Source organism: Rhyacophila brunnea, unplaced genomic scaffold, assembly GCF_057557595.1.
Source record: "Rhyacophila brunnea isolate RB1 unplaced genomic scaffold, BYU_Rbru_1.0 scaffold_7, whole genome shotgun sequence".
NCBI lineage: Eukaryota > Metazoa > Arthropoda > Insecta > Trichoptera > Rhyacophilidae > Rhyacophila > Rhyacophila brunnea.
The window spans coordinates 6,657,017-6,673,758 of record NW_028233339.1 but is presented as its reverse complement, the minus strand read 5'-3'; the positions used below and the strand labels follow the sequence as shown (position 1 = coordinate 6,673,758).

Genomic DNA, 16,742 nt, shown 5'->3' with positions numbered 1-16,742 from the left:
TACATGTCTTGGACGGGGTACACTTAATAGCCGGATTGCCATCGTATTCTTTGGGACAAGTACATATGGGACGATGCATCTTGACGTGGCATTTAGCCGCCACGCCGCACACGTTAGCGAATTCGCAAGGGACGTGACACAGTCCCATGTAACACGCTTCGGTTTCTATGCAGTCAGAGTCTGACTGGCACGGCTCGGGCTTTTTAGAACTTCCGGGAGGGTCTATGTTACAAGATTATAAGTGTTAATTATGTTACAAATTGATTAGAACCGAAAACAAAAAAAAAAAATATTATTATGTACATTTGTAGAAGATCGGCTGTCCGGGTCTGGAATCCTGTATAAGTCAAATATTATGAGTTAAATATATATAAAAGCAAAACTTGAACCTATTAATAAAATATATTATCTTAATATTTACATTATAAAACAATTTGTGCGAGGGTTATTTATAAAATTATAATGGGAGGGGACCGGGGCAGATAATGCATTTTAAATGCTAAGGTTATTATTTAAAAAAAATCATTTTAACAAGCACATTCCAAATAATATTTACAAATCATCAGTTGAATAATAATATGCTAATATATTAATTTATATACATTTTTTGGAACATTCTGGATTGGGTCAAGTAAATAAAAACAATTTGCGCAACATATCACTCATAATTTTCAAGTACATGTTTCAGTGATCTGTAAGGATTTAAATGTCATCAAAAAGTACATACTTGTTTATATTTTTTTGACCCGTGATTAGATTTGGTAATTATATTAATAACGGTTATACCTCTTCTGCAATCCTGGCCGGCATTCCCGACAAGACCATTAGGACACTGGCATATCAGTGTGTGATTAGTCACCAAACAAATGGCGTTACTCGCACACTGGTTCGATTGCGTCAAGCAAGGATTTTGGCATACCCCAGCGAAACAGGCCTCTGACGGTGGGCAGTGGGCGTCGGCCGCGCATTGCTTGTTAGTCGGTGAATTAGTGGGTAAAGTCTGCGACACGTCAGTCTTACTGTCCATCGGTCTCTCGGTCGTGAATTCTATAATTCGTTTCGTCGTTGTCAGAGTTTTATCAGTCGTAAGATAATGCACGCTAGTGCTAGTTTCGTCCGGTGAAATAGTAGAACTATCCGGACTCAATGTGCTAAACTCTACATCGGTGGGTATCATCGATTCTGTGTACAGTTCAGTGGCAGGTACGAGTGTGTTAAGTTTTGTTTCACTAACTATGTTCGGTTTTGTAGAACCGTCATATTTATTTGACGCGCTTTCGTCTGTAGTTGTTTTATCACTGGCATATTTTTTAGTGGTATAAATGTTATCATGTTTCGTGAATTTATCATCAGTGATCGTTGCAGTGGTTGTCGGGATTTTATCGATTCCTTTAGATGCGGTACTACCGTTCCCGAATGTATTTGGAGTCGTACTAGATATTATGTCAGTTTCATTAAACAAAGTTGTCGAAGTGACTACTATTTCTGAGGACGTAGAATAATCATTATAAACAGTTGTAACATCCACCTTGGTAGAAATTTCCCACTCATCAGTACTTTCTTTTGTTGTCTCGGTGGTATATTTATTTGTAGTTTCTGTAGCATATTTATCTGGAGTCACAGTAATATATTTACGTGTAGTTCCAGTGGTATCAGAAGAATATTTATCCGTAGTATATTTATCTGGAGTCTTGGTCTCAGTTGTATATTTATTTGTGCTTTCAGTAGTATCTGGAGTCTTAGCGGTGGTAGATTTACTTATACTTTCTGTGGTATATTTATTAGTAGGTTCAGTGGAATATTTGTCGGTAGATACAACATATTTTGTAGGATTAGCTGTCGGTTTGGTTTTCAAATTGTTACTAATCGTGGTAACTTCTTCTGAAGAAGTATAGTCGTCTGCTTCTATTTCTAATGAATCAATTGACGTTGGTACGTATGTATCATTCGCAACTGTCGGATAAGTATGAGATACTGTTGTACTGTCCCTGTCACTAGCAGTATGTGTATTTTTATCATACGATGTTGTAACAAAACTATCATTAGGAGTTTTCGAATAGTCATTTGTAGAAAATTTAGTGGTTGATTCGATTTTATTAATTTTTGTCGAAGTGTCTGGAGAATAGGTAGAAGATTTAGTTGAATAATCTTTAGTATTCGATGATATAGTTGATGTACTATAATTATAAGTTTTATCAGTAGGCACATAGGTAGTTATTTTATCGTGACCAGTCGTTGGCAAAATATTTCTATCTGTGGTAAATTCACTATAACTTGGCGTAATTGGCTTTGTAGTAGTTTTTGGTGTTTTGGAATCTGTAGAGAATTCTTGAGAACCAGTAGTTGAGGTAATATCTTTATCTGTAGTGAAGTCATTATAACTTGACGTAGTTGGCTTTGCGGTAGTTTTGACAGTGGGAGATTTTGGTGTTTTGGAATCTGTAGAAAATTCTTGATGGTCAGTAGTCGAAACAATATTACTATCTGTAGTGAACTTACTATCAGTTGCTGTACTCGGCTTTGGAGTAGTTTTAATGTAAGGCGTTTTTGGGACATCGGAATTCGTAGAGACCTCTTGATAACCAGTAGTGGTAATATTTTCATCTGTAGTGATGTCATTATAACCGGACGTAGTTGGCTTTGCAGTAGTTTTAGCATGAGGTGTTTTTGAATCTGTATTTGACGTATGTTCAGTTGTCACCTTTGGAATTTTTGTAGTGCTACTCTTCGTATTTACTTCTGTGGTTGTTTTAGATTTCGCTGTTGTAACTTTATCAGAATAGTTTATCGTCGAGTGCGTGTTCTCTTCAATATTTATCGTATTTTGGCCATCGAATGTTAATGTAGATTCATACGAAGGTGTTGTAGAAATGACTTTTTTTGTAGTGCTCTGTTTAGTATCGTTTTTATCATTGAAAGGTTTATCATATTTATCCAGTTTGTGGTCCACTCCAGCGACTTCAAATGAAAATTCATCCAGAGTTGTAGTCTCAACCGTGTAACCGTTATTGTCAGATGTCGTATATTCAGATGTAAATTTATCTGCAACTGTTGTCTTATCGAAGACGGGTTTAGTTGTTTTTTGTAGATCTGGAAATTTGGATGCTATATTTGGTTTACTTGTAGTTTGACTATTGTCGAATGTTGTAGTTTTTTTTGTCGGAACTTTCGTTGAATATTTACTATCATGCCTCGGTGTAGTATTTTGGATCTCAGTAGTCGTTTCAAATTTGTCTATGCTTATTTTAGTGGACTTATTATCGGCAGTTGTTTTATCAAAACTCGTTGAAGTTTCATCGTATGCTACTGTCGTAGGATTAGAACTAAAAATCCCATTGTCTTCATGAGTACTCGGAGTTTTGACCGTATGTAACGTGAACTTTGTAGTTGAAAACTCTGCAATTTCATCATCCGTAGTAAAAACAATATTATCATCATCCGTAGTAAAGGAAGTCGGTGTAGCTTTATCACCAATTGTAACTGACTTCACAGTCGATGTGCTATGCACCTTGTCTGGATATGTACTCGGCCGTTTAGTAACCTTCGGTTTCTGCGTCGTAAACATATCAATGAAGTATATGTGACTATCATCAGGGTTTGTATTTGCTCCGGTAGTTTCATAATGAAAATCAGCAGTGGTTTCTTTGTAGTTAAAACTTGTCGTATAACCGTCTACATTACTTCCTGAAGATTCTGTGGTTGTTTTTGTTGTCGAAGTCTTTGGATACAGAGATGTTGTAACTTTTGGTGTTTCATTATTATGTTTAATCGTACTTCCATTATAAACAGGATAAATCTTAACCGAGCTACTTTCTCCAGGATTTACAGTAGTATATGTATCAGTTCTTTGATTGTGTGTCGGTACTGTATTAAATGAAGTTACAGATTTCTGTGTAGTCGGTGAGTAATGTGTATAAAAATCATCTGTAATAGTTGTAGAATAATCATCCAGGCCAACCGTTACTTTATTCCCCGGTTGTGTAGGTACTGTAAATGCATTTGGTGTCGTAACCTTATCGAATTTATCAGTAGTCAAATATTTATTCGTAGCTGTTTCGCCTGTACTAGACGTAGAATACTCATCCAAGCCAACCGTTGACACTTTATTCCCTGATTGTGTGGATACAGTAAATGCATTTGGTGTCGTAACCTTATGGAATTTATCAGTAGTCGAATATTTATTCGTAGTTGGTTCGCCTGTAATAGTTGTAGAATAATCATTCAGGCCAACCGTTACTTTATTCCCCGGTTGTGTAGGTACTGTAAATGCATTTGGTGTCGTCACCTTATCGAATTTATCAGTAGTCGAATATTTATTTGTAGTTGTTTCGCCTGTACTAGACGTAGAATACTCATCCAAGCCAACCGTTGTCACTTTATTCCCTGATTGTGTGGATACTGTAAATGCATTTGGTGTCGTAACCTTATCGAATTTATCAGTAGTCGAATATTTATTCGTAGTTGTTTCGCCTGTACTAGACGTAGAATAATCATCCACGCCAACCGTTACTTTATTCCCCGGTTGTGTAGGTACTGTAAATGCATTTGGTGTCGTAACCTTATCGAATTTATCAGTAGTCGAATATTTATTCGTAGTTGTTTCGCCTGTACTAGACGTAGAATACTCATCCAAGCCAACCGTTGTCACTTTATTCCCTGATTGTGTAGATACTGTAAATGCATTTGGTGTCGTAACCTTATCGAATTTATCAGTAGTCGAATATTTATTCGTAGTTGTTTCGCCTGTAATAGTTGTAGAATAATCATTCAGGCCAACCGTTACTTTATTCCCCGGTTGTGTAGGTACTGTAAATACATCTGGTGTCGTCACCTTATCGAATTTATCAGTAGTCGAATATTTATTCGTAGTTGTTTCGCCTGTACTAGATGTAGAATAGTCATCCAAGCCAACCGTTGTCACTTTATTCCCTGATTGTGTGGGTACTGTAAATGCATTTGGTGTCGTAACCTTATCGAATTTATCAGTAGTCGAATATTTATTCGTAGTTGTTTCGCCTATACTAGACGTAGAATAATCATCCAGGCCAACCGTTACTTTATTCCCCGGTTGTGTAGGTACTGTAAATGCATTTGGTGTCGTAACCTTATCGAATTTATCAGTAGTCGAATATTTATTCGTAGTTGTTTCGCCTGTACTAGACGTAGAATACTCATCCAAGCCAACCGTTGTCACTTTATTCCCTGATTGTGTAGATACTGTAAATGCATTTGGTGTCGTAACCTTATCGAATTTATCAGTAGTCGAATATTTATTCGTAGTTGTTTCGCCTGTAATAGTTGTAGAATAATCATTCAGGCCAACCGTTACTTTATTCCCCGGTTGTGTAGGTACTGTAAATACATCTGGTGTCGTCACCTTATCGAATTTATCAGTAGTCGAATATTTATTCGTAGTTGTTTCGCCTGTAATAGTTGTAGAATAATCATTCAGGCCAACCGTTACTTTATTCCCCGGTTGTGTAGGTACTGTAAATACATCTGGTGTCGTCACCTTATCGAATTTATCAGTAGTCGAATATTTATTCGTAGTTGTTTCGCCTGTACTAGACGTAGAATAATCATCCAGGCCAACCGTTACTTTATTCCCCGGTTGTGTAGGTACTGTAAATGCATTTGGTGTCGTAACCTTATCGAATTTATCAGTAGTCGAATATTTATTCGTAGTTGTTTCGCCTGTACTAGACGTAGAATACTCATCCAAGCCAACCGTTGTCACTTTATTCCCTGATTGTGTAGATACTGTAAATGCATTTGGTGTCGTAACCTTATGAAATTTATCAGTAGTCGAATATTTATTCGTAGTTGTTTCGCCTGTAATAGTTGTAGAATAATCATTCAGGCCAACCGTTACTTTATTCCCCGGTTGTGTAGGTACTGTAAATACATCTGGTGTCGTCACCTTATCGAATTTATCAGTAGTCGAATATTTATTCGTAGTTGTTTCGCCTGTAATAGTTGTAGAATAATCATTCAGGCCAACCGTTACTTTATTCCCCGGTTGTGTAGGTACTGTAAATACATCTGGTCTCGTCACCTTATCGAATTTATCAGTAGTCGAATATTTATTCGTAGCTGTTTCGCCTGTACTAGACGTAGAATACTCATCCAAGCCAATCGTTGTCACTTTATTCCCTGATTGTGTGGATACTGTAAATGCATTTGGTGTCGTAACCTTATCGAATTTATCAGTAGTCGAATATTTATTCGTAGTTGTTTCGCCTGTAATAGTTGTAGAATAATCATTCAGGCCAACCGTTACTTTATTCCCCGGTTGTGTAGGTACTGTAAATACATCTGGTGTCGTCACCTTATTGAATTTATCAGTAGTCGAATATTTATTCGTAGTTGTTTCGCCTGTAATAGTTGTAGAATAATCATTCAGGCCAACCGTTACTTTATTCCCCGGTTGTGTAGGTACTGTAAATACATCTGGTGTCGTAACCTTATCGAATTTATCAGTAGTCGAATATTTATTCGTAGTTGTTTCGCCTGTAATAGTTGTAGAATAATCATTCAGGCCAACCGTTACTTTATTCCCCGGTTGTGTAGGTACTGTAAATACATCTGGTGTCGTCACCTTATCGAATTTATCAGTAGTCGAATATTTATTCGTAGCTGTTTCGCCTGTACTAGACATAGAATACTCATCCAAGCCAACCGTTGTCACTTTATTCCCTGATTGTGTGGATACTGTAAATGCATTTGGTGTTGTAACCTTATCAAATTTATCAGTAGTCGAATATTTATTCGTAGTTGTTTCGCCTGTAATAGTTGTAGAATAATCATTCAGGCCAACCGTTACTTTATTCCCCGGTTGTGTAGATACTGTAAATACATCTGGTGTCGTCACCTTATCGAATTTATCAGTAGTCGAATATTTATTCGTAGCTGTTTCGCCTGTACTAGACGTAGAATACTCATCCAAGCCAACCGTTGTCACTTTATTCCCTGATTGTGTGGATACTGTAAATGCATTTGGTGTCGTAACCTTATCGAATTTATCAGTAGTCGAATATTTATTCGTAGTTGTTTCGCCTGTAATAGTTGTAGAATAATCATTCAGGCCAACCGTTACTTTATTCCCCGGTTGTGTAGGTACTGTAAATACATCTGGTGTCGTAACCTTATCGAATTTATCAGTAGTCGAATTTTTATACGTAGTTGTTTCGCCTGTAATAGTTGTAGAATAATCATTCAGGCCAACCGTTACTTTATTCCCCGGTTGTGTAGGTACTGTAAATACATCTGGTGTCGTCACCTTATCGAATTTATCAGTAGTCGAATATTTATTCGTAGTTGTTTCGCCTGTAATAGTTGTAGAATAATCATTCAGGCCAACCGTTACTTTATTCCCCGGTTGTGTAGGTACTGTAAATACATCTGGTGTCGTAACATTATCGAATTTATCAGTAGTCGAATATTTATCAGTAGTCAAATATTTATTCGTAGCTATTTCGCCTGTACTAGACGTAGAATACTCATCCAAGCGAACCGTTGTCACTTTATTCCCTGATTGTGTGAGTACTGTAAATGCATTTGGTGTCGTCACCTTATCGAATTTATCAGTAGTCGAATATTTATTTGTAGTGGTTTTGTCTGTAGTAGTTGTAGAATAATCATCCAGACCGAGTGTTGTTACTTTATTCCCTGGTTGTGTCGGTACTGTAAATGCATTTGGCGTAGTGACCTTGTTGAATTTATCAGTAGTGAATTTATTTGTGATCGTTTCCTCCGTATATTTGATAGTTGTGACAGAATTTGATGATTGTGTTGAAATTTTGTTCAGATTTTTCTCAGTGACTTGATTCTCTCCGACAGTGAACATTCCAGGCGTAGTTACATTACGTTTATCGTCAGAAGATGGCATCGGTGTAATAATCATTATTTTGTCAGTGACCGTTTTATCTGTCACTTCTTTTGGCGATGAAGTTGTGAATGGAATATATTTATCGCCTTTTTCAGTTGTCGATTCTGTATTATATTCAAAACTTGAAGATGTTTCAAATGGAATAGTCGACTCCAAAGTTGACGGAGTAGTCGATGTATGATAGCGAGACGAACTGGTTGATTTATCATCTTCGCCGAAACCTTCCGTTGAGGATTGCGGAGTGACAGTCACAAAAGGCGTTGTCGACTTTTGTGTAGTGTTCAATTTCAAAGTAGTTGCTTTTGTGCTATCACCGGATACAAATTCATTTGTTTCAGTTATTCCTCCGGGTTTAGTATTTTCAGATAAATCTTTCTCAGTAGTGGTCGCATCCGAGTTACCAATTGTAAATATATCATCATAAGACGACGTCGTAAAATGTATTCTATCATCAATTGTACTCGAGCTCATATGAGGTTTGCTTGTCGGCTTATTATCTGTTGTATATGATCCGACAGTTGTCGTGCCGTTATTTACTATTTCTACCAAATTTTTGTCAGTATTTTGTTCGGAAGTCGTCGTAGATGTTTCAACTGTTTCCGCAGAATCCGTATTTGTATAAACGGGAGTCGTTGATTTATTATTGACTGTACTCGACGGTAAATTGGAAGCTAATATAGTGGGTGTTTTGGTGCTTTTAGATATGGTTTCGGTAGTTGCAGATGTAGGGGAACTATTAGAACTAAATATTGTAGCGTCAGTTGCGTCAGTTGCGTCAGTAATTTTATCACTTGTAAAATCTGTATCTGTTAATGAGGGTTGGGTGGTGGTGTTTTGCAGATCTGTTAGAAGTGTCAAAGGAGAATAACAAAGTAGCAGTTAATTAACTGTTAAATATTATATATTATAATTTATAAATAAAATAATCAGTCAACAAGCGCTGTTAGTAAATATTAAATTATATTTCAAGTCAGGGAGATATTATTGTTAACGTGTACAGTTGTAGCAATGTTAATAAATACACTACTCAAAAGTTAGTTTGAACCATGCAGTGTTAGTAAAAAGCGCAAACCATTTCCAATACAGGCATCTACGAGTGCAATAATTATAGAGTATAATACTATCTACAAGAAATGTACAAAATATAATTAATCTTTGGTTTTCAGCTTGTCCGATATTTTGAAACCATGCCGCAGTCAGTGCGTTTTCCTTTTGAGAGAAAAGTGTATAAATACAAAGAGAGAATAAACAGTACAATGAGTGTTTTATGTATACGGTGGTGTTGCTATTTTACTCTAAGCGGGACAATGGGAGGTTGTACAACGGACGTGTCTGTACAATGTTCGGTGAATGATGGTAAATGATATTCCGTCACACTGGAAGTTCATTCGGGTGCCGCTCAGTATCGGTCGGCGTCTCGGATCGGGGGCCTAAGGTTAGTCGGCGTCTCGGCCGTCGGCTCTGTTTGCGCCGCTCGTATAATGTTTGTTATTTGTTACATTAATAATTATTGAATGACAGATGATTTTTTATGTTCGATAAAACAGCAACACACTCATAATATATACTTGAGAAGATGAAAAAATAAAAGCACTTACAATAACAAAACTTAATTAGTTTGAGATATTATATACTATAGATAGTATATTGTTATATATTATCAAATTTCATTGACATCTTTTAAAAGAAAATTAATTTGATACTTCTGATGAAATAAAAATATTTAAATTCCTTAATAGGATATCTTAAGAATGGAGCTCAACAGATTTCATTGATTAGTTAAGTATTTGCAAACATTATATTTTGGGTAAATTATTTCCAAATTTCACTTTCCCATTGTGAGAAACATGCTAACTAACTTTAAACTAACAATAATTTTAAATATTATATCGTAAGACTAGAATATTATAGAAACAATTTTATAGAAGTTTTAGTTATAAATATTTAGTAGTTTAAGTTTGCTTATCCTTGTCGAATCAATGAATCAATAAATTATTTGTTATTATGAGAAAACAATAGATTTATATTTGAACATTTTAACATTTTAATTTTTAATATCTTAAAAATTTGAATCGGAAAAAAGATGTCATTTATATTAATTTCTTTTATAGATATGGACGGGATTATTTTAGTAAACGTGCATGACTCTCTTACCTTGCATGCAAGCCCCCGAGAATGGATCGCAAGGAACGCCGGGTGGGCAATGAGGGCATCCGCCCGGGACTTTGGTTTCTTCATCTGTCAAATGCGATAACGGTATTAGTCGATCTGCTATTAAAATTCCCATTATAAACAATAATGACAAACAAATCACATCACATCATAGTATCTAACTACTTTAATCACAAAAAGTTGTAACATAATATAACATTATATCTACAGTCCCTACGTTAACTCGGACATCGGGTGGAGGTAGGCTGTTAAGATTCCACATAAATAGTGCGCACTTAATTTTGTCAGTCATACTTATTTGTTTTCATTGAACTAAGAATACAATTTGCAGATGGTGCTGGTTAGTTTTTAAAATTTGATTAAGCCCTGCCCAAACTAAACGATAATAGTTCAGGTTTAGGACGATCCAACAATGTTTGTTTATTTATTATTATTGACGTGTTTATTTGTTGAATTAAGAATATATTATTATCGATGGTGTTGGCCTATACCAGAGATGGCCAGTGCGTCGATCGCGGACATAAGAATATAATATTGTACTATTTCTTGTTCAAACGAGTCAAAAACAGGAAAATTAAATCAATTGAATCTACAACTTTAAGTAAAAAAAATCATTATTTGATTTGATTAGTGCAGTGAATACATTTAAAACCAAACTTTCATCGTATGAACAACCGTTTATTAAAGGAATGAGATTTTAAAATTGATAATAGGAGGTCCGAGCGTAAAGATATGCAAAATATAATGGTTAGTCAGTATTTCAATCACATATCAACGTTGCTAACGGAGCTTAACGTGAGATTTAAGGATTTCTCTAAATTAGAAGATATTGCTACATTTATGTCGTTCCCATTAATTTAATGATAGTATAAACGCGGAAGAAATAGACATAAAAATTAGTGTTTTATTAGATATCGATTCTTCACACCTTGCCACACTTGAAGAAGAAATATTGATACTAAAATGCGATGTGGTCCTGAAAGCCAGAGCTAATTTTTGAATTGATAATTTTTGGAGCCTAATTTGTGAACACAAATCGTCTCTGTTCTGGCAGAACACACTAACTGGAGAATACTAGTTTTGAGTAATTTGACTTTGAAGCTGTTAAAATGTTTGAAATGGTCTATCATGTGAGTTTATTAACTAATCGTAAAAAGGATGACTTTAAAATAAAGACTGTTTATTTATTAAGAAGGTTTCCAGGCGATAAAGTTTGAAATAAGGAACATTTTGGTATAACTAACTCAATATGTCATTTTTTCGAATTAGTGTCTTCTGCCAGAACAGTGACGAAATATCCACATCTTTGGAAAGTTTCAGCATATTTAACTTTCTTTTTTGGTTCTACATATCTGTGCGAATCGGCTTTCTCTTCAACGAATGCAATAAAAACGAAGCATCGCTCACGATTGACTATTGATAATTTGACTGCGTGCCAACGTCTAGCGGTAACTTCAATATCGGATACAAAAAAATTGTTGAAAATATGCTATGCAAAATTTCAGATGAAAATAAAAAATAAATTTTAAGATCTCTAATATTCGGTATACAGGTGAATTGTGCAACTATGTCGAAATTACAGTTAATGTGTACTTAATTTTTTTTAGAATTGAAATTCATAATAATTACATTATTGTCGTTAATTGGATTTTTTCGTATCGTTATTTTTTATATTAGGTATGTATAAAAAAATTCAAAATTTTTCAAAATACATAAATATATATTTGAATTATAAAAATAGAGTTTTTATTGTTCTCCCATGATATAATTACAAGTGATATCAGTCGATCGCCATAAATAATTTTATCAACTAGTCGATCCTAGAAAAAAAAGTGTGGCTACCCCTGGCCTATACCAAACCATAATCGATAAAAAGTATTCTTCTATGTATAAAATATCTAAAATTATGTATGGTGTACTAGCATCATTTTAGATATTTTATAGATAAACTAATATTTATGGACTATTATCTACTACGGCTCGGATTAGGCAGGGTTTAATTGAATTTTAAAAACTAACAAACATTATCTTCACATTGTAGCTTAGTTCAATGAAAACAAATACGTTTGACTGGCAAAATTTAGTATGCTTTATTTATGTGGGATTTTAACAGTCTGCCTCCACCCTTTGCCACTGATCTATTTTAGTAGATAAAGTATGTTCAAATGATGCTGTAAACCGAGAAGATAAAGCGAACTTATCGAAAAGTATGTTTAATATAAAGTAATACATAAGTAGATAATCTTCAGAAGTGAACCTTTACTATAATATTATTCAAAAATAAAACTAAATTAGATAACTTACGCGGAATGCATTTGCAGCCGTCACATTGGAAGTTGGTTTTGCAATCTAATGAGCTTTGGCATTGGCAAACTGAGGACAAAATAAACAACAATATAAGTTATATTGATTAATTCTCTATTTTATAAAATGTGAGTTTTGATGTAGTTGTAAATTTAGACAAAGCATAAGGTTTTTTATTTAAATATGTTACTAATGGCAGTATAATATATCTGAAGGCACAGAAACCCATGAATTCTGGCAAACAATAACATAAAAACATATTTTAAAGTTAATTGCGTTAACAAGGTTTCTGAAATATTAAACGTTTGAATTACCTATTCACTACAGTGAACCGAAAAGAAGACATTGTCTTATTTTTCTAAGATTATTTATTAACTGAAATAAATAAACTATCTACTAATTTTGTAAAATGACGAGTGAAATCTAAAATGGGGCCTATTTAATATAAGGGGATATTCGAGTCATTCATTTACCTGCTTTTGTTTCTTACTTTATTTTCAAGAAGTTATTCATAATTGCATACCTTTAATGCAGACGGGTTGATGGTCTCTAACTTGGCAGTCTTCTTTTGCTGAGCAAGGGCTCGACACGGAGCAGGGGTTTTGGCACCTTCCATTGATGCAGGCTTGTTGCGATGCACACTGTTCGTGCGACGCGCACCCTATTTCTGTGACGTAAACAACTATTTAAGAATCTCATTACGGTTACCGAATTGAAATTGAATAAATAATTACTTTTTGAAAATCGAGAATCAAATTTATTCAAGATGCAATAAAATTACTATAAATTACAATTTCATGTTTCAATTACTAAACTTAATTCATTACTGTAAAATTGAATCAATAAAAAAATGTATTTTCCAGCTGTCGATAAGCATAAGTACTCAGATTCAGTCTTAATGTTTTAACAAAAATGGTATTTAACAAGATAGAATTTATTGTCTACGTCAAGTTTAATAGAATGCTCAGGTTCATCGACAGCTTTATCTATTTAAAAAATATAGACAAGTTTAATTAAAAAATGTTTTGTAATTTTAATAAAAGTTAATTTGCCTTTTGTAAAGATTAGCTAAACAGTTAAACTATATTGTATTGATTATTAAAAATAAGTAATAATAATGATATACATAATACATAATAGTATAATATACTCATCACTACATAGCGAATTCTCATCATACAGGTTAAACGTTAAACAAAACTCAAACATAGGATGTTAGTTGATATAAGCATAAGGGTAGGTACTCGCTACTTACTACTTACTAGTCATACCATCCTACAAAATAATACAATTAATACATCACAACAGATTTGTTAATTACCATTCGGGGGAAACAATTGCGTTAGACATTCAAGCGACACTACCACCGCACAAAAAACAAAGCGGATTAAGATATATCGGTGAACAAAAATGATTGCTACTGTGTGGTCCGTGGCATAAGGTGGCGGAAAGCTGCGGTTACATTGGCAATACAATATTATAAACCTGCAGAAAAGACATTCAGGGTCAATCTTTAATTAAAATTCTATCACTCCAGTTTCATTTGGGGTTCTGTCACAAAGCTTCGGGTTCTCGCCCCGGAAGATCTAATAAAATAATATATATCATTAAAACAATAAAAAAATACAAAATATATTATCGTTCAAGTCTATCAGTCTATCAGTCTATCTACGTAACAGTTATATCTCTTTGATTTTTTTTGTCATCAGTGGTATGAATAAGAAAAGTGACAACATGCCAATAGTTTTACATTACAGTTTTTAACTTAAAGCAACAGATGGCTTCTGTGGTTTGTATGTATGTATCATGCAACTGCACACAGGAGAGGTTGCAGTATCGCCACGTGTCGTTCTCAGAGGTGGTTTGGTTTCACATTCGAAACTAATAAAAACAACCTTATGGACACGTTTACCTGAATAGTTTTGGCAATCGCTCTTGTTCTCTTTGATATTTGCGCCGCACAAACACACAGGTACACGGTCGACAACTTTACACACGGCGCCATATTTACAGAAAAAAACTGTATTGCACGGTTTCACGCAAACGTTACGCTCACAAGTTTCATCAGGAGCGCATTGATATGAATCCGAGCAAGGTATCTGATCATCCAGCTTGCTCATTTTTTTTAGATTAACGTTTTCTTTATTCTTTTCATTGTAATATGATACGGTTCGCTGGGTATCGTACAGAGATGAAACTTCACTGCTTCCCGATGTGGCGATATCGTGCGTCGGGCGAGAATCGCTGAGGTTTACAGGCGAGCATGCGATGCTGGGATCGCCGGCGTGTCCCCGAGGACAAAGGCAGATCGGCCTGTGTGTTCGAGCGACGCACGTGGCGGAAGCGGCGCAAAAGGCAGCAGTGGTGCAAGGATTGGTGCAAGTGTTTGCGACGCAGGCCTCTTCCTCCGCGCACTGGTTGTCCGCCGAGCAACTTGTCAATTTTGCTGCGAATACAACACCCCGGCCATTATTACCTTCGTCTTTAACCGTCCGCCATACTATACAATCGACAGTATTCACAGTTCACACAGTTCACACGGGGTAAGCACGACACCGAGAGGAAGGTTAATTCTACATCAGAGTGAAGAAGTCAGGGTGCATTATTTACAAGCATAGAGAGATGTAACGAGAGAGAAGAGACTCGAAGAGGAAGTGGGGTAGATATCTGAAATTCAATGCGGTTCCGTTTGAAGACGTTATGCGTAGTTCTACGAGACATTATAATAACCTGGAATTTGAAGATAATTTTTAATCATTAGGTTTATCCAGCATAATATGAAAAAAGAAGGTAAAGATCTAATTACGTAGTATACAAAAATCGCCAAGCCACCAAATACGGGTATCCATGTAGTAGCTTTACCTTTGAGGCATCCGTATTTCACATCGGGCACAAAGCCGGAGGGACAGAATTTGCAGACGGGCCGGTGCTCTTCCACATAGCAGGGGGCGGCCGACGAGCAGCCCGCGTCCGCGCACGGGTCTACGCATTTGAAGTTACGGCACGCAAGGTTCGCCGGGCATCCCCCGTCTCTCAGACATATCGACACCGATGGATAACAGTCTTCCACGCAGATGCACACCCTCTTGTGGTCGAGCACTTCGCAAGTCTTTCCTTCCGGACAGGGGGATGCGAACGAGTCGCACGGATTTCGGCATTCGCCTCCGATGCAAGCCAGACTGGAGGCACATTGCTCGTCTCTGACGCATTGGGCGTCATTGGGGGCGCACGTCAGCTCTCCCAGTTCGTTCAGAATGAAGCCCGATTTGCACACGCACACGGGTCTATGTTGGCGAACCTCGCACTTCTTGTTACCTCTGCATGTGGCGGACATTTTTCTGCAAGGATCTTTGCATTCCGCAGTAGCGGCATCGCATTCCAGGTGAGCGGGACACTGTTTGTGGTTTCGGCAAGAGGGGGCGGGTCCGGCCGGTCTCGGCTGAGAGGCCACACAGCGGGGGTCGGGTACGCAGGCGGTCTGAGGTGAGCCGGAGTGGCACTGGGGACACGAGCAGCGGGCGCGGTGGAGGGCGGCACGGCAGATGGCCCCCTCTCCGCAGGCGCCCCTCAGCTCGCAGGGGTCCACACACTCCAGATTGACGCACGCCTTCTCACGTGGACAGTCAAAGTCGCCGCCGCATTCGATATCTGCCGGCGTACGGGGAGCGGGGGGAGGACGGGAAAGAGAAAAAGCGTACTTGAGAACTGTGAAAAGAAACTTTCTCACGAAACTTGCATGCTTTTCGCGTCTGTCGATAGCCCGACCATAGCTGGCGAAGAGAATGAAGGAGCTCGCAAAATGTACAAGCAGAGATAATATGTATTTACATGTGAAGCCTGTTTCGCCGTCCGCAGATTCAAAGTAAAGAGAGATACCGTCTTACAACTCAAGCATGAACGGGTGAGAACGCTTCCCGCACAGTCCTAATCTGGCTTATCATTCGTTATTGTCATGAAACTTAAAAAGAGTAATACAACATCAACATGAAAAATCACAAGACAAATTTATATTTTTTTATTTTACGGGGAACCGATATCTTAATACTTTCTTTGTCACCGCACAGTTGTACAATGGCTGTACAACGGTTGTACACTTGACAGTATTTCGTATGGATGTATGAATGATTATGCGATGCGAGCGGACAGGGTGATAAGACAGATTAGACTTTGATTTCAAATCGAATGAGAGACTCTGAAGATATTTAAAAATGAATAAGGTACAGGAGATAGTGATACACCATATCCGAAATCTGTTCCTATTTGTAAACCTACACATGACAATCAAAATTAATCTAAATAAATGCACCACTATACAGATGTTACGCTATCGGCCCGTGTTATTTTATCACAAAAGTAAATATTTTACATATAATTACAA

General features: G+C 36.6%; 2 protein-coding genes across 2 annotated transcripts in view; both read right to left on the bottom strand.

Moving 5' to 3' along the window:
- dpy (fibrillin-like protein dumpy) overlaps positions 1–16,742 on the bottom strand; it is a 373,870-nt gene that overhangs the window by 110,587 nt on the left and 246,541 nt on the right. Inside the window, exons 26-30 of the mRNA XM_085957936.1 lie at positions 15,227–16,012; positions 12,888–13,031; positions 12,365–12,433; positions 10,043–10,126; positions 4–222 (exon numbers count right to left, since the gene is read on the bottom strand). Of these exons, the coding sequence (XP_085814062.1) occupies positions 4–222; positions 10,043–10,126; positions 12,365–12,433; positions 12,888–13,031; positions 15,227–16,012 (1,302 nt within the window). The remainder of the gene's footprint in view (positions 1–3; positions 223–10,042; positions 10,127–12,364; positions 12,434–12,887; positions 13,032–15,226; positions 16,013–16,742) is intronic.
- Positions 7,038–8,489, bottom strand: LOC147064418 (uncharacterized). The gene is made up of 2 exons (XM_085958478.1): positions 7,179–8,489; positions 7,038–7,056 (listed from the first exon to the last, which is right to left on the bottom strand). Exons 1-2 carry the CDS (start codon positions 8,357–8,359, stop codon positions 7,038–7,040), a joined length of 1,200 nt encoding a protein of 399 aa, XP_085814604.1. The 5' UTR covers positions 8,360–8,489.